This window comes from Ricinus communis, chromosome 10 (assembly GCF_019578655.1).
Source record: "Ricinus communis isolate WT05 ecotype wild-type chromosome 10, ASM1957865v1, whole genome shotgun sequence".
Taxonomy (NCBI): Eukaryota; Viridiplantae; Streptophyta; class Magnoliopsida; order Malpighiales; family Euphorbiaceae; genus Ricinus; species Ricinus communis.
This window is the reverse complement of record NC_063265.1, coordinates 6,871,693-6,890,464: the sequence shown is the minus strand read 5'-3', so window position 1 is coordinate 6,890,464 and position 18,772 is coordinate 6,871,693. Positions and strand designations below refer to the sequence as shown.

General features: G+C 29.7%; 1 protein-coding gene and 1 long non-coding RNA gene across 2 annotated transcripts; one reads left to right on the top strand and one right to left on the bottom strand.

Moving 5' to 3' along the window:
• Window positions 1–2,505: 2,505 nt before the first annotated feature.
• LOC125368695 lies at window positions 2,506–5,873 on the bottom strand. Its single transcript, XR_007214456.1, has 2 exons — window positions 5,611–5,873; window positions 2,506–2,824 (listed from the first exon to the last, which is right to left on the bottom strand). It is a non-coding gene; the product is annotated as an uncharacterized LOC125368695 (long non-coding RNA).
• An 8,374-nt stretch (window positions 5,874–14,247) lies between these two features.
• Window positions 14,248–18,457, top strand: LOC8278933 (F-box/LRR-repeat protein 3). The gene is made up of 8 exons (XM_002526655.4): window positions 14,248–15,037; window positions 15,368–15,493; window positions 16,090–16,194; window positions 16,295–16,688; window positions 16,776–16,905; window positions 17,099–17,393; window positions 17,488–17,739; window positions 18,078–18,457. The coding sequence occupies exons 1-8, from the start codon at window positions 14,384–14,386 to the stop codon at window positions 18,129–18,131; spliced, it is 2,010 nt and encodes a 669-aa protein (XP_002526701.1). The 5' UTR covers window positions 14,248–14,383; the 3' UTR covers window positions 18,132–18,457.
• The last annotated feature ends 315 nt before the right edge of the window (window positions 18,458–18,772 follow it).

The window sequence follows — 18,772 nt, the reverse complement described above, 5'->3', positions numbered from 1 at the left end:
AAATCAGAATCTTTGTCCCAATTACATCAAAAGTTTATATGAATAGCATTACTGTCCTAATATCTATAAAACTTCATCCAACTTTTTCTTTTTTCCTCCTCTAGTAGACAGTTAATTTTCGATCAATTTAGTATTGTTTAAACTAGCGGAATACAGAAATAAATTCCCATGAGGTTTTTGTGATTAAATTGGGCCAAATTGGGATTTTAATAAAATCTTTCAATAATTAAACCAATTAGCTGATTTTAGATGGTATTAGAATAGTTCAGGAGCCAAACTACCCTTTTAGCCAAAATCATACACTAAAATCTTTATGCAATGATAAAAAGAAAATCTATCTCAACTTGTCTAGTTATAAATAAAAATAAATTTAAATTATAATAAGTTATACTTTTATAGGTTCTGTCTTAAAAAAGATATTTACTTTCAAATAGTGATAATGATATATATATTTTAAAAAACATATGATGTGCTATATTAGAAATATAACATGAAATATATTATTTATATAAAGATTATCTTGTTATAATGATTAAAGTTAAAAAAAAAATTAAAATTTTGTATATCATTTTCTAATCTTAATATAATAGTTTTTTTTTAAATTATCTCTAATTTTTCTCATTATATATTTAATTATTGATGTTAATTATGAAAATATACTTTACCTTTATATCATTCTTATAATAAGAATAATCAAGTCAAATAAGAAATTTTTATGATTAAATCTATATTAAATTATACAATTTGTTCGTGATAGTAAAAATTATTTTAGTCCAAAAAAAGTGTGATTGTGTTTGATTGAAATTCATAAAATTGATATTAATTAATTCAAAAATTCAAAGTTTATGTGCTTTGAATGAAGTAAAAATTATTTTAAAATTCTATTTATTTAAATTTATACGGAATTAATTGTAATTAGACTAAATTCTATCAAAATAGGTAGAATTTGTAATTGAATTCTATATTAGTTTATCAATGTATTCTATAACACTAAAATATCTCCTTTAACTTTATTATTTTTATGTTACTTTCTTTGTTATATTATTTTCTCAAATAAAATTAATTTTTAAATAAATTTTAACTAAACATAGCATTAATATTTATAAATTTTTCGATCATTTTAACTGTTGTTTAAATGGAATGGGCCGAATTGCGATTTTAACACAAATTTTAAGTAATTGAACCAATAAACTGATTTTAAATGGAATTAAATCTTGAAAATTAATTCAGGAGCTAAATTAACCTTTTAGCCAAAATTATAAAAATTCATAGGCCTAAATATTAGAATTTAGATCTAACCATTAGCATTACTTAAATTAAATTATTATATTTACCATTTTACATTATAAACTCTTTTATATTTCTTTATATTTCAACTTAAAACAATCATCACATCCTTCAACAAATATATCTTTATAATTATATTTTAAATAATCATAAAATTTGATCTCAAACTTATCCAATTATGAATAAAAAATTATAGTTAATAATTATAACTTTTATAGGTCCTATTTTAAAAAAATTACCTCCAGATAATAATTATATGTATATTTTAAAAAGCATATCCTATGCTATATTAGAAGTTTAACATGAAATAAATTATTTATAAAAAAATTATCTTATTATAATGATATAAAGTTAAAAAATTGTTAGAATTGTGTATATCCTTTTCTAATCTTAATCCATTAATCTTTCTTTTGAAGTTATCTCTATTTCTTTTTCTCATTATACATTTAATATTTGACATTAATTATTAAAATATACCCTACCTTTATATCGTTTTTATAATAAGAATAATATAGTCACCATTCTGGGGAAAATATACGCAAAAGTCAAAAAGAAAAATAACCATGCTCCACTAAATCCAATTTTGCATTATGATATTTATAAATAAAAAAAAGGAAAAAAGCCCATTTAAGCCCTTAATGGTGCCACACGAAGACACTTAAGCTCCTCGTCTCCTAACAAGTCTAATTATAAACTCATAGTCTTTATATGAATTTAAAAGCTAATGTGGTTAATGTTTATAAAAAAAATATGATATGAAATGCTTATTTTAATTTGTTGCTAGAGTGGAATGTTTCTTGGGTCCCTATGAAATGGCAGTTAAGTTCTCTTTTCTTCTTTAAAAATCCTTTCTTTAAAAATCCATTCTTTAATAAATCCCTAAACTATTACATTAATACAGTCAACCTTAAATTGCAAGATCGAAAGGATCAATCATGGTCTCTTCTTCGGCAACATCGGCATCATCAGATTTAACAAGAAGCAACGACATGGGCAGGCAAAGCAATATGGAACTGGTTTATTTTGGACCTCAAAAGTTCTGTGATTGTCGAAAATTCTGTAAGGCTTCAAAGTGGACCTCTTGGACTCGTATGAATCTAGGACGAAGGCTTTATGGGTGTCCTAACTACATGGTAAAGTCTTTTAGTATGCATTATGAAATTTTTGACTCCTTTGTCTAGGCTGTGAAAAGACCAGTCATTATACAAACAACACAGCAACATCAACTCTCACATACATAAAGAAGTCAAAAAAAGAAGGTAAACAAAACAACAACATTAAAAAAACTCACATTATATATTGTTCTTCCAGTAGTCAAATCAACATGAACCCCTTATCCAACATTCTTATTTCTAGTTTTTCTTACACATCTTCCACCTAAGCTTGCTGTTGTTGCTTCATTTCTTAGTGGTCCAACACATGGTGCAACAGATAGATGTGTAGGAGTACCCACAAAGGTAGTTGTGGAAGCTTGGGATCCAAAATTTTGAACTGGTGGGTTGAATACACTTCCATTTGTATTGGTTGTAGCAGTTGGCTGCATATTACAACAAATAATATGAAAATTTATTTCATAATAAAAGTACAAATAAATAACATTACTAATAGTAGCTCACTAGATTGCCTTATTTGGACATGTGATTTTATTGTGACCCTCCTGTCCACATAATCCACAAGTTTGTTGCTTGTCTTTCTAGGTCTACCTACTATTTTGGGCAATAGAGCTGGCTCAATTGACTAGCACTCATCACACCTCATAAACCTCTTTCCTGAAACTGGTGTTAAAGAGTGCTAATATGAGACTATATAGGTCTTCTTGTGGTACTATGGGGAAATCATTATAACAGAATTAATCTTCTTATGGTATAATGCACACATAACATATGCTGACATGGGACTCCAGTAATATCTCATGATCTACATATGCATAATCTCCTATTTAAATAGATAGTATGCCTGTCATCCCCTACACCTATGTCAAAGCCATCATCTCCATTGAAAAATCACTCTACAACCCGTTGCATACTCCTTGTTGTCCTCATATTTCTCCATACAACTGGGACTCCAATCATTTACCCATCTATCAGCCAACGATTTATTGTCTTTGATCTTATTGATAGTTTGTATCTTGATATCATCAAGCATGCTGGTGATAGGTTTATGCCTTGCATCCTTGATCCATGAATTGAAGCATTCTGAGATGTTATTGTTCACTAATTCTAACTTGGATCTACTATTGAAATAAGCTCTACACCGACAGTATGGATGATATTTGAGCAAGTCTTCAACACCTTTCTTGCTCAACTCACCTAATTTGTTTAGATTTTTCTTACACTATTCTTCATAAGTACTCTAAGCATAAATTTAGAACTGTTTGGTCATATCTCTTCCTCTCAATCTTTTTGACCAGTTGGCATGGATATGTCTTGCACACGATCGATGCTCAGCCTCTAGAAGAATAATACTAACAGTATCAATCAATCCCTAAAATTTTTTTTACAGATTATATACATTTTTACCAAAATATTAAGCTTAATATATAATTTACAGCATCAATCTTACCTTTTTCATATCATAAAGTATTGTCAATGTACTTCCATCTCTAAGTTCCAGCTCTTGTGCAAGCCAGTATAAGAATCATCTCCAATTTTGCTTATTTTTCTTATCAATTATAGCCCATGCTAATGGATACATTTGATCATCTACATCTTTCCCAACAACAGCTAACAGTTGCTCATTGCACATTCCTTTAAGGAAACAACCGTCTAGCCCTTTCATAGGCCTACATCTAGCCTTCCATCCCTTTTTGCAAGCATTAAAACATTAAAACATAAAAACATTCTTTTGAAAACTCTTTTTCCTTCTTTCAAAGCATTCTTGTATAGTTTTATTTCCGCTTTAGTACCAGGATTACTCCTCTTTAATGCAGCTGCATAAGCTTCCAAATAACCAAATTCGATCCTGAAACTACCACCCAATTCCTGCATGACCAACTTCTTTGCTCTTTTACACTTAGACAAGGTCACATTTTGTTTCAGTTCTAGCTCAACATCACTCTTCATATCCTTTATCATTTTACTAGGATTCCTATATATTTTCTCCTTGAAATACCTAAATAACCATGAAGCAGAAACTTAAGGTACTTTAAATTCCCTAAAGCGTCTATGCTCGGGTTTCAATGTCTTTAGTGCCAATCTAGGGTTTTCTCTATTCTTGGAAATATATGAGACAAACGGGCAGCCCTCTTGATTAGTACATTTGGCCCTAACTCTTAAGGGTTCATTAGGACTAAGCTTCAATTTCACTCCTTTAGCCACTGCATATTTAGTAATGGCATCTCTTGCCTCAGTGGTATTAGCAAAAGTCATCCCAAGATAAAAGTGTGTTCTTCCATCTGCCCCATCATAGCTAACCCTCTCCCTCCCCTTCACAGAGAAGCCATCCTCTAATTCCTCATCACTTGAAGTATCACCATAACTGTTTCCTTCATCAGTATCTTGCTTACTATCTTGAACTTCTTCACTTACATAACGAGCAGACCTTACATAAGTATTTACCCTTATCTCACTGTCAACTTGAGGCTCCTCACCAATTGTATTATCACAACCACCTACTACTTCTTCACCCGCCCATGTTCCTTTACTACCAAACTGCTCATTCTGCTTCTTATAATAGGACCCTCTATAGCAAGCACCGCAGAAATAATTATAGGCTCATTTACATCATGCGTTACATAGAATTCTATGTCTCTAACCCAACTCACTTTTGAAATGTAGTTTAATACCCTTCTAATGGATGCATCATCTTCAACTAAAAGCAACCCATCAGATAACTCTTTACTAGGTTAGTACAAATATATTTTGACAGTATAAAACCCTAGGTCTTTTTTATATCTCTCTATTATATCATAATAGAACAAGGAGTCATGATCAAAGTTCTGTACAATATCGACTTCCCCACCCTTAGACTCAAGTGATTTATTCCACATCCATTTACCACCATAATTAAAATGCAAGTTAATACTGTTGACCATGTTGTACAAAGGACAAAAATGAAAAAAAATATACACAATTGATAGCGGCAAAGTCATAATACAAGCACAAAAGACCCATAAAAGCACTAATGACCCACAAGCACAGACAGTTGCAACAGAAATGAGAGAACCACACGCATTGAATATACAGAACAATAAAATAGTAAAAAACTCACAATTTGCATACTTTATACAGAGGACCACATGCTTTGTATATCCACAGAATCAAATAACAAAAAAGGTCACCATTTCCCACGTAAATAAAGTAAGAAAAGGAGAATCTTACTCACCTGTCTCAGTTCCCTTCTTTCTATTATTGAACCCTCGATTTATCCTTACAATAGCAGTAAATATTGGTTTCAATAGTATTTTAAAGGTCTTCTTAGGGGTTATATGCACAAACACAGATTCGCAACTGACATCTTAGGAATTTTTTAGGGTTTTTTTCATTTTTAGGGATTTGGTGGTTAGATTTTTGGGTATTTTTACTAGCTACACTGGTATCATGCCATGTCAGCATTCACTAACGTCTTAAGAAATTCAAATAAACCGACCTTTTGTCAGGTGCCCATGTGATGAGAATCAAAGACTATGGGTTTATAATTAGACCTGTTAGGAGATGAGGGGCTTAAGTGACTATGTATGGCAACAGTAGAGGCTTAAATGGGCCTTTTCCCATAAAAAAAAAATAAAAAAATGAAATAGTTAGTTTATATAGTCATTCAATTGGACTAACATAATTCAATGTGAAATACTAAAAGCGTAATGTGAGAAAAACAAAAAAATTAATAAATCTCTTAGAAATTTCTTTTAATACGAAAAAACTCTTATAACATATATTAATAGTTATAACTATTAGTCGTGTGCCCATACGTTACATGATTATTATAATTGTTTCGGTTATAAAATTAAATTAATAAAATATAATTTAATAAATTTTTGACATTTGATATTAATCTTTAATATTTTAAAATATAATAACAAACTAATTATATTTAAATATACTTTTTATTTTTTAAAATTTTAGAAATTTTATTAATATGATAATATAATAAATATTTTAAAAATATTTTTAATTAATTTTAATATTATATAAATTAATACTATCAATGTAATTGATATTACTATTTTTAATATTATAAATTATTATATAATTAAAAAATTAATTTATTATTGAACATAATATTAAAAATATAATATATAATTTAAAATATTATTTCTTAGAATTAGAATTATTATCTAATTATAAAATTAATGTATTAATTAAAATATAAGTAATATGTATTTTTAGAATAAAATTAGTATTATTATCTGATTAGAATATTATTTATAAATTAATATAGTATTAAAATATAGTAAATATCTATTTTTTAGAATTAGAATCGTTGTTTAATTAGAAATGTAACTTATTAATTAATAAATTAATAGAAAAATCATAAAATTATAAATAAACTTAAATTTTATATCAAAACAAAAAATTTATGTATTAAAAATTAAGCACATATGTCAAAAAAAATTAGATTTAAAAAATTATAATTATATAAATTGTGTTATGGGATGAGCAACTTGATGGCTGCGCTCTATTTATTTTTTCTATTTTCTTTAAAAAATCACAGGGCCTGCTTGTTTTATAAAAATTATCTTCATTTGTGAATACATTTAGAAATTTATTTTGTCAAAAGGTTTATTTTTATTATTTGAGTGTAAGTGTCACGACCCCACCCGTGGGCCCGTGACCGGCACTAAGGAATGGGTAGGCTTAAGGCCACCGAAACCCGTAGTAAGCCTGACACTCACTGATTTAAACAAATCTCATCTCAAATTAATATTATTAAAGCCACAATTTATCTTAACAACTACATTCTACTATTATTACTGCGGAGAATCTAAAATTTACCAATTTACATACCAAATCAAATACATCACCCGATGATGAAGGAGTCGGGTTACTGAATAAGAGTCGCGAGAGGACTAACAGTCACTAATCTGAAAAACAATAAAAATGAGACTGTCAGTCTCGAGAGTGAGTTAACATCAAATAACCTGGGGACTATTGCTTCTTTCCCGATTTCTTTCCCTTCAATATCGATATTTGACCCCTGAACTTTTCCTTATTACAATTTGGTCCCTTAACTTTCTTAATTACTTACAATTTCATCCTGCAGAATTCCAATTTGACCCCCAAACTTCTTTTTAGCCTTCAATTAAGCCCCTAACTATTTAATTTGGGCCAAATCCGAATTATTGAAAATACACAATTACAAAGTTACCCCTGACCGACATATTTATTTACGAAAATACCAAACTCACAAATTTCCATTAAACCCTCACAAAAATAAAATTATACTTTTAATCCTTATTCCAAAATAAATTTCCAATTTAGTCCTAACACACAACTAAATTAAATAATCAAATTCCAACTTAAAATTTAATACTACTAATCAATTATAATACCAATTTTCTCAAAATTCTTTTATAAAAACATCCCTTACAATTTCTATCATAATTTTTCAATATATAATTTTATTTATATAAATATGCATTTGGGAAAATTTGAATAACCAAAATATAATCATTTCTCAAATAGTTTACTTGAATAAAAATAAAGCTAAAATTAACTTAAATAAAAACTCACTATTAAATATATAAAAAAAATTCCGGGTGTTACATTAATAATTGTCTGTCAGTTTGCCTGCCTTGTATTTTGTGCTGTGTGGCGGAGTCGGGAAATAGTGAAGTTTGGGGACCCGACTCCCGTTGTTTAAATTGTTGGATATTTGAAGTGTTCTTCTGGCAGGTCCTGGACCCGTTTTTACGAGGGGTAATGTTCGTGTTGTAGGGGAGGTTCTGCCGGATTTTCGGTAGAATTCTCCCGAGTCGAGATTCTTAGACAGTCAGTCCTAGGAGTCTAGACCTAGGATTAATGATCGATTGTCTCAGCGTATTGATAAATTGTTTTCCGTGATTAGATGATCTGTCTGTTCGGCTCGCTCCAACCGAGGCACCGGAGCAGAGCTAGGAGGTCGCCCAATCTTGTGAGTTAAAGTCATTTAATCTTTGCGATATTGCTAGTCTGATTTTAATATGCTATTTAGAATTTGTGCTTAATATGATTATTAGTATCGCAAAATAAATAATTTCACTTGATTATTAATATTTGAAATAATATAAATATTATTATTAGTATGTTATAATAAGATAAACGTTATTATTTTTCTCCTCACAAATTGCACGTTGTTTTACCTTAGATCTTTAATCTTTATTTCGATATGTGTTGGTTGAGTTCATCAGATAATGATATTTATTAAATGGATGATTGTGTCTTGGGAAACGTGGCTTGTAGAACATGCCGCCTGATGGGTTACATCAGGACCGCGTGCGCACCGGTAATGATCTTGGACATGTAATAAGATTTTCTTGGGTTTGCCCTAGTCGAGCATGGCTCTCTGGGCTGATTTGTGTAAATTGCCGGAGGTAAGGTCCCTGGTCGAGCATTGCTCTCGGGGCGCCGGCTTATTTGGATACTTAAGTGACCAGACTGGAGGTAAAGTCCCTGGTCGAGCATTGCTCTCGGGGCGCCAGTCTTATTGGATTAAGAGAGCCGAATGGCTACTAGATTTCTTATTTGGATACTTAAGTGACCAGACTAGAGGTAAGGTCCCTAGTCGAGCATTGTCCTCGGGGCGCCAGTCTTATTGGATTAAGAGAGCCGAATGGCTACTAGATTTTGGGGTTTAGGGTTCTACCGAGCCACTCGTCCCGTAAAAGTAAAAAATATATTTTTATTTATTCATTTATTTATTTATTATGGTATTTGATTATAATGTGATTTGTATTTACGTGCATGGTTAATATTTTGATTCGAATGATTAATATTTTATGTGAAGGAAATAGTAGGGTATGATTATAGAATGGTTTGATATACTGATTTGAATAATCTATGTTTTCTGAGAAGAAGCAATAGTCCCCAGGTTATTTGATTTTAACTCACTCTCGAGACTGACAGTCTTATTTTTATTGTTTTTCAGATTCGTGACTGTTAGTCCTCTCGCGACTCTTATTCAGTAATCCGACTCCTTCATCATCGGGTGATGTATTTGATTTGGTATGTAAATTGGTAAATTTTAGATTCTCCGCAGTAATAATAGTAGAATGTAGTTGTTAAGATAAATTGTGGCTTTAATAATATTAATTTGAGATGAGATTTGTTTAAATCAGTGAGTGTCAGGCTTACTACGGGTTTCGGTGGCCTTAAGTCTACCCATTCCCTAGTGCCGGTCACGGGCCCACGGGTGGGGTCGTGATAGTAAGATTATTAAAGAAAATCATTTATTAGTGTTTGGGGTTATCTTTATTGACTTTAATAAAAAAGAATACAAAAATATTTTAAACACAGCAAGATTTTATATTTTAAAATTATGATTAATTATAAAAAATCACACAAAAATAATAAAATTGAAAACAGTTTCACAATGATCATCTGGTAACGGCGTTCAATCATTGGCCATCAGTAATAGCCGAGGATCATCAGGTTTTTCAACAACTTTATTTTATTTTTTATAAATTTATAAAATCCGAAAGTGATTTTATATTTTCAGAAAGGAACTTAGTGTTGAAAAAATGAGACTGGATGGAAAAATATTTTTTATTGACTATTTTTCTAATTACACAAAGCGCAAAAAGATACTTATGTGTTATTTCAAACAAACAATTAATGTGTTTATCTTAAAAAGAAAAGAAAAGATATTTTTCGTGAAACGTTTAAACATATATTTCTAATCTATTTATGTCTCAAGAATTTAAAAATTATGTTTCTCGTGTGATAAAATATAATTATAAACCATAGAAATAGTATTCCTAATAATTAGCAATCCTTTTTAAATATAAAATAGTTTTATTAATAAAAATTATTATAAGTCTAAAAATTTACAGTTTAGTTCAAACGGCAATAACGTTTATTTTTTGAAATAAAATATTTCAAATTCGTGTCATATTTTATTTTTTATGATAAGTGATTTTTATTTTTATGATAAATATAAAAATAATCATAGAATATTGTGGAGTCTAATATTATTTGACTTTTTATAAATAAAAAATAATTTTTAATTAAAATAATTAATAAAGAGCAGCTAAAAATAAAAATTTACGCCATAACATATCTAGATGATTTAGGATGAATAACAAAAGATAACATCAAACTGTATTAATATTGCAATTTACTAAAAATAATATTTAATTATTATCAAAAGATAAAAGAATATTTTGTAGTCGGTTCAACTTTATTGTTTAGAGAAGACAAAAGTAAATGATTCCTATTCATAAATGATATCATTTTTTATTCTAAAATATTTTTATTAATTCCCAATTTCACATCCTACTTTTCATCAATAAAGGAGAAGATCAGAGCAAAGGAAGTTCACCAGGTAAACAAACAGAATATATATATATATATATATAAATAATTAATAGTAATTGATATTCACTATGAAAATCCAAGAACGCATGTTTCAAAAATAATAAATAAATAAATAAAATTCATAACCCCGCTCATTGCTTTCTTGTCTTCAGATGCTTTGATAAAACCTATTATTCCTCTAAGCCACGCGTCCTTTTACTTCATCAAATACAAAAATAAAAAAATAAAAAAAGAAATATGCTCAGTATAAGATACATATTTTCCTACATTTTTTAAAATGAGTTTTATGATGAATTCAAGTTTCCCTAAATTGATAACTAAATTCATTAAAGTATTCACTCATTTTTTCTCATCATCTCCCTCAGTTTAATGGACCATTTTCTATTAATTCGTTCAAAATTATTTTATCTCTTTAATTATTAGTTTAATAATATTAATATAAATATTAATTTTTATTTTTATGTTAAAATTGTATATTACTATATAATTTTTTGAGTCTCAATTTAAAAAAAGAAAACTTATTTTTAACTTTTTAAAGATTATAAATGAGTTGCAAATCCACTAATATTTAGGTTATCATGCACTATATTAAAAAGATTTACTAAAAGAATTCCAATAAGTAAATAATTAAAAACAATAATAATTAATTAAGAAATTAATTTTTTAATTTTTGTACAAATTGAAAAATACCTACTAAAGTTGTACGAAAAAGTACATCCTCAATTTTATACTAACTATTATTTTTTAGTAGTTTACTTAAATTAAGAAAATATTTAGTAGACTTAATTATAAAAAATAACTAAAATATATATATATTGTGAAATTTATTATGCATATTTTAATACAAAAATAAAATAAGATAAAAAAATTTATTATATTAGATATATAAAAATAATAAATAATTAAAAAAAATTAATTTAAAAATTAGACGATTAGTATTGAACGAAAGGAGTAATATTTTTAAAGGAACTAACAATTGATGTAGTAGCATATCTATTATACGTATTTACTTAGTTTTCTTGAAAATAATGATTTGAGCAAAAATGTTGTCAAAAGGTATAATGTATCTAAATTATTATATAAACTCCACTAATATAGAAAATACTGGTTAAAAGAGTACTTAATATGTCTATCATGCTAATAAAACATGTGCAAATCTTGATGGAACATGAGAGTTTTGTCCCTAAGTCTGTACTTAGTTTTTCCTAATTATTCATATATTATTTTGATTAGGTGTTGCTAGAAAATAATACAAAAGTTAATAAAAGAAATAATGTTTTCGAACTCATTTAAATATATTTTAAAACTTCATGTTCAGACTAAAGCCTAAATTAGTAGAGGTGATTTTGAATTCATAAACAGGATGAAGTATTAAGTAGGGTAATTAAAAAAAAGGCAAACTAAATTAAGTGGAAATTGAATTGAACAAATCAGTCAATTTAGTTTGAATTTTTATACCAATTTTTTAATTTTTGGTTGAAAATAATAACAATTTGATTAATTTATTAATCAAATCTTTAATTTCTTATATTTATCTTACATTTTTCTTGGGCAACTTTTTTTCCAGTTAACAGAAATTTAGTGGTTATTTTAGATTAATTGAGTGGTCAGCTTTGTAATCCACTCATTTAATTTGTTGTTTAAGAAATGTGATATAATGAATCAAATTGTACTCCCTCCAAATATTAAGGGCCTATTTGCAAATTGGGAATAATATGGTTCCATATCCGCAAATGGGTTTAAAAAAATTGAATATGTTTTCCAATTGGGTGGAGTGGACTAGAGATGTTATTATCTATAGTGGTATATTTTTAATTGAATAAAATTTATGTTTATAATAAAATTTAAAATATTAATTTTTTGGATTTTTAATTTTTAATTTTATTATTAAAATAATAAAAATTAAAAATAAATTATATAAATATCTTATCATATTATAAATAAAATTAATGAGTTACAATATATATAAGTATTATAAAGTAAAATCTAAAAAAATATATAATTTATTATAATAAAAATTATAAAATACTTTAAATTAAATCATAATTTTTTTGTCAACTGCATAAAAATTATTAATAGAAAGTTTTATCTGTATATATAACAATAATAAGAGCCTGTACGAGTCACAACCTTCCTCACCAAAGATCTCTTTTTTGACTGAGTTTTTCTTGCTTTCGTTCTTGTTTTCTGTAAAGAGAAAAAAGGAAAAGCATACCGTTCTTATCTGAGTAAGGCTGGTACTATGCAAGGCCAGCAATAAGTACGGCTCATACATCATTTTATTTGTTATATTATATTATATTATATTAATATAACCTACCCCACCACCTTACCTAAGAATAATATCTCTCTTTTTTGCTTTTTTTTTTTTTTTGTGGCCTTGTATATATACAGCTAATTTTTATTTCTCATTTCAGTCCCGACAGAAGCACTAATATGTTTATTTATAATATAAGAAAAAAGAAAAAAAGAAAAAGAGGGGATTGTGACAAAATTTGGACGTACTGTCTGCACTTGAATCTGTCCTTCCTCATATAACTCCTCCACCGAATGAGATGGTCTTCTTCTTCCTTTACTATCATGACAACCCTCCTTTCTTTTTACCCTTTTACCCCTTGTCCTTATTGTCCTTCTCCGTACTTTTTCCTTTTTAAATGACTTTCATGCCCCCGGCACCATCTTTTATAAAAGTGTTGAATCTCCTAACTGCAATGTTAATCACTTGTTAGAAGATTTTCCTAAAACGACCTAACTAATTTGGTTCTTAATAATTTTAAATAATATAATTTAAAATTCTTACAATTTTTAATTATAAATATAGCATTTTCTTTTATAAATTCTTATGTATAAAATAGATATATAGATTTCAGTTATTTTTTAAAGATTAGAAAAATAAATTTATATTCAATGGAATTTAAATCTTCATATTGACTTTCAAAATAAAAATATTAAAAATTACTTATAATTTTCATTTTTTTAACTTTATTATTTGTGTTACTTTAAATAATAAATTTTATAAATTTGTACATGTCTAATTTGAAACTCGTGATATTATATTTAATATTAAAAACATATGATTTGGTGTATTAGAGTATTCCAAAAATCTCTTAATTTTTTTTTATTCAAAAGATTTCTTAATTCTCTTTCCTTTTTTCAAGATAGAGAGAGAGTTTTCTCAAATAAATTGTTAAACCACTCATCTTGTTCTAAAATTTTTAAAAATTAGTCTCTTCTTAATTTTAAGGAATCGACAATGATTTTTTTATTAATAAAAAGATAAAAATATTGTCATAATTTAGTTAATAAGAAATTAAAATAAAAAGAGAAGAAGCAGCATCGTCCGAAAATGAACATATTAAGAAGGAAGGGTAATATGGTCCATATAGAGGAAAAGTATAGAAATTGAATTTCTCTTTCGAAAGTAAATTAGGGTATTACTGTAATTTGAGCATCCTTCTCCTTCACTCCCTCTCATCAACTAACCAGGATACATACCAAACCTTCCTATTATTTTTCTGTTAAACGGTTATTTCTGAGCCTCAGAAATCTCTCTCTTCTTATTTGTAAACACCATTACTTCTCTTCCTTCTTTGAAAAACAAAATCCAAACCCAAATAAAATCTTCCTTTCAAATCTTCATTTTAGCCATGAAAAGGCAGAAAACCATTGAATTCAATACCATCAACAATAATAATTTGTTTGATCTTTTATCTGAAGAAATCATTTTCTCAATCTTAGAGTTTCTTGATACAAATCCACTTGACAGAAAGTCATTTTCTTTAGTTTGCAAATCATTTTACACTATAGAATCTAAACACCGCAAAATTCTCAAGCCTTTACGCCAAGAACACCTCCCAAGAATCCTCAACAGATACCCACATGTAACTCATCTCGATCTTTCTCTCTGTCCTCGAATAAATGACAGTTCTCTAACTATAATCTCAAACTCTTGCAAGAATTCGTTGAAGTCTATTGATCTTTCGCGTTCTAGATTCTTTTCTTATAATGGATTGACGAGTTTGGCTTTGAATTGCAAGAATTTGGTGAATATTGACTTGTCAAATGCAACGGAGCTGAGAGACGCGGCGGCTTCTGCGGTGGCTGAAGCCAAGAATCTTGAGAGATTGTGGTTAGGGAGGTGTAAGTTGATTACCGATATAGGTGTTGGGTGTATAGCTGTTGGTTGCAAAAAGCTGAGGTTAATTAGCTTGAAATGGTGTTTAGGCGTTACTGATTTAGGGGTTGGTTTGATTGCTGTTAAGTGTAAAGAGATCCGAAGTTTGGATCTTTCTTATTTACCGGTAAAGATCATTCTATTTTGAACATCTACCTTTTAAGATTCTGTTAATTGGATTTGCACATTCGTAATTGAGTTAAACATGTGTGGATTGATGGTTTTGGTCTGTCAATTTGGATTCATTCATTTTGTAAGTTTAGCTTTTGAGCTAAGAGCGATAATTATAATTTGCCTTAAATCAGTTTTTGGTTGTTACATCTTACGTTGGACTAATATATGTTTGCAGTGGGATTGTTAGGTGTTCTCTTTTTGTGGCAATAAATGTAGGTGTCAACTTTCTTGTTTCTTACAAAGTTTCCTTTCTCATTTACATATGTGTTTCCCTTCGTGCCAGATTACGAATAAGTGCTTACCTTCCATTTTGAAACTTAAATCCCTTGAAGATTTAGTTCTGGAAGGATGCTTTGGTATTGACGACGAGAGCCTTACAGCCTTCAAGCATGGGTGCAAGTCACTGAAGGTATATTGATTAGCAACTAATGGATCTAAAGTTTCACTTAGTTATATTTCTATTTCTTGTTTAAGAATTTCAGATGAAATCTTAAGAAGTGATTAGATTGTGACGTACATCTGAGATTGACTTCTATTTAGCTACTAGTTTGGTCTTCCTGCTTGTAATTCATTTCTGATTGTAAACTAGTAATTTGGTTATAAGCAGAATGACCTGAAACTAGAAATAAGTTAATTAGAATAACTTAAAACTAAAATTAACTTAATCAGATTCTATACTTCTTTCTTCCTTTTTCTTTTCCGATTCTTTTTATTTATTTTGTTTGTCCTCTCATATGCCATACAATATCATAAAGTCTGTTTCTTGCGAGTTAAATTAACAAGGTATATGTAACATTCCTTGACAAATAATTTTCTATTATTTATGAGGATACGTGCGAGTTTAATATTACTGTGGATGCATATTGATATTAGCATAAGATGCTGGTTTTGTAAGCATTCGACCAACATCAGTCCATGCGAAATTCTATTTTAACTGTCTTAGAGGTCAATTTTGACTTGTACTGTAATTTTTATATAATAATTTTTTTCCCTTTCTTTTGACAGACACTTGATATGTCAAGTTGTCAGAACATTAGTCATGTTGGTTTGTCTTCCCTCATCGGCGGTGCTGGAGGTTTAGAGCAACTGACTTTAGCATATGGCTCTCCTGTAAGCTATTTTTGACTCTGTTTTTTTTTCTTTAATATTTGAACAATTTTTGTTTCTTGGATCTAATTACTCACAATGTGTTGGTATGATGTTGGTTAAGGTCACCCTAGCGCTCGCTAATAGTCTGAAACAGCTTTCAGTATTGCAATCTGTGAAACTAGATGGTTGCATGATTACCTCTGCTGGATTGAAGGCCCTTGGAAATTGGTGTATATCACTAAAGGAGCTGAGCTTAAGTAAATGTGTGGGAGTGACAGATGAAGGTCTCTCCTGTCTTGTAACAAAACATAGAGACTTGAGGAAGCTAGACATCACGTGTTGCCGAAAGATAACTGATGTTTCTATTTCCCACATTACAAGTTCATGCACGAATCTCACTTCTCTCAGAATGGAGTCATGCACCCTGGTTTCTAGAGAAGCATTTGTCCTGATTGGACAGCGATGCCAGTTGCTTGAGGAGCTTGATTTAACAGATAACGAGATTGATGATGAAGGTTTTTCCTCACTCTTCTCTAGTATAAATGACAACTAATTTTTTGCTGATGGGAAATACTTATTCAGTTATTTCGACTCTCTTACAGGTCTAAAGTCGGTTTCTAGTTGTTTGAAACTCGCCAGCTTGAAATTAGGAATTTGCCTAAACATAAGTGACGAGGGACTTGCTTATGTTGGCAAGCACTGCACAAGACTCACCGAGCTTGATTTGTATAGGTATGAACTTGCACTCTTATGTTGTCATCTTCTATTCACTATTCTTATTCTATGGGCGCAATTGAATCTGTGCTTTTTTGGGGATCTATCATAGTTCAATTCAACGATGTGAGTTTTAGTATGCATACCTTAGAATACCCGAGTTTGTGCCGTGATATATACTTAATTGTATGGATTGTGGTGGCTTGTTCAGGTCTGCTGGAGTAACAGATACAGGCATTTTAGCAATTGCTTCTAGCTGTCTTGACCTTGAGATGATAAATATGTCCTACTGCAGAGATATTACAGATAGTTCTTTGATATCACTTTCAAAATGCAAGAAGTTGAACACGTTTGAAAGTCGAGGATGTCCTTTAATAACTTCTTTGGGTCTAGCAGCCATTGCTGTGGGGTGTAAGCAAATCACTAAGTTAGACATAAAGAAGTGTCACAGTATTGATGATGCTGGGATGCTTCCGCTTGCTCTTTTTTCTCAAAATCTCAGACAAGTACTCTCCTAGTCCCTTTATTTACTTTTTTCAAACTTTTCACATTGAAAAAGTAGCTAATGTCTACAATTGATATTCATTCTTATTTATGCAGATAAATTTGTCATACAGCTCAATTACGGATGTGGGGCTGTTGTCCCTTGCCAGCATCAGCTGCTTGCAAAACATGACAGTCTTGCACTTGAAGGGCTTGACTCCTAGTGGATTGGCAGCTGCCTTGTTGGCATGCGGAGGACTAACAAAAGTGAAGCTCCATGCATCTTTTAAATCCTTGCTTCCCCAGCCTCTTTTTGAACATTTGGAAGCACGTGGTTGTGTATTTGAATGGAGAGACAAAGAGATTCAGGTATGTCTACTGAATCCATGATGAGTTGGCTCACTTGTTTGTTTATATAATTGCTTTAACATAAACTGAATATATCTGGCGCAGCAACACAACTTTACATATGCTTGCTAATCCTGTCATAGTATGAGTTTGTGCACATGTGTGCTTTCTGGGTTGGGACAATAAGAAGTCATCTGAATGTTTAAACTGCAAAGTCGACAAACATTTTAAAGAAAATCTGTAGGAGATGTTGATAATAAAAATCGGATGAAGAAAGCTGAAAGTGAGAATATGCAATATCACAAATACATCAATTTGGATGGTTTAATCATGGTATGCTATTTTGGACTCTTTGACAGGCTGAATTGGATCCAAAGTGCTGGAAATTACAGTTGGAAGATATGATTCCATGAAGAATATAGAAGCAGGGAGATCAAGCTTCTGAGGTTAGCAATATCTATATGCATGGAGTCCTTGCTGCAAAATCCCATAGCATGTTGGAATTTTGAGGGTGCATTGTCAGGTTGTGGTTAGCATGTTGGAATTTTGAGGGTGCATGTGATGTTAGGTTGTGCTTAGTCAGGATTTGATTTGATGTAATTATCATGTTAGCCCCTCTGAAATTAATGCCTTCTACGGACAAAATGGCAAATTCAGGATGTTTTTTAGCCTCTTGTAAACATGGAACCCAAAAAGGGTTGGAAAATGAAGTAAAATGTATGTTGTTTAATTTTCAGTATTCTGAGATGTGACCAAGTCTTATACTATAATTTGTGAAGGATTTTGGTGGGAGAGTACATGCATTGACGGAGTCTAATTCTATATCTAAATCTGGTATCTTATTCCTCTTTTTATTGGCCAGGCCTGTTGAGTTCATCGTTGTTCGTTTGACATTTACGAAATATAATAATCGACACTTAGATTAGATTAGATTAGAACGGAATAGAATAGCCATTTCTTTTCATACAAAGTGTGTATGTACAATAATAAAAGCAGTTAAAGTTCCGTTTGGCAAATTTCTTTTTCAAATAGAGGTTTTGATTTTCTTTTTCAA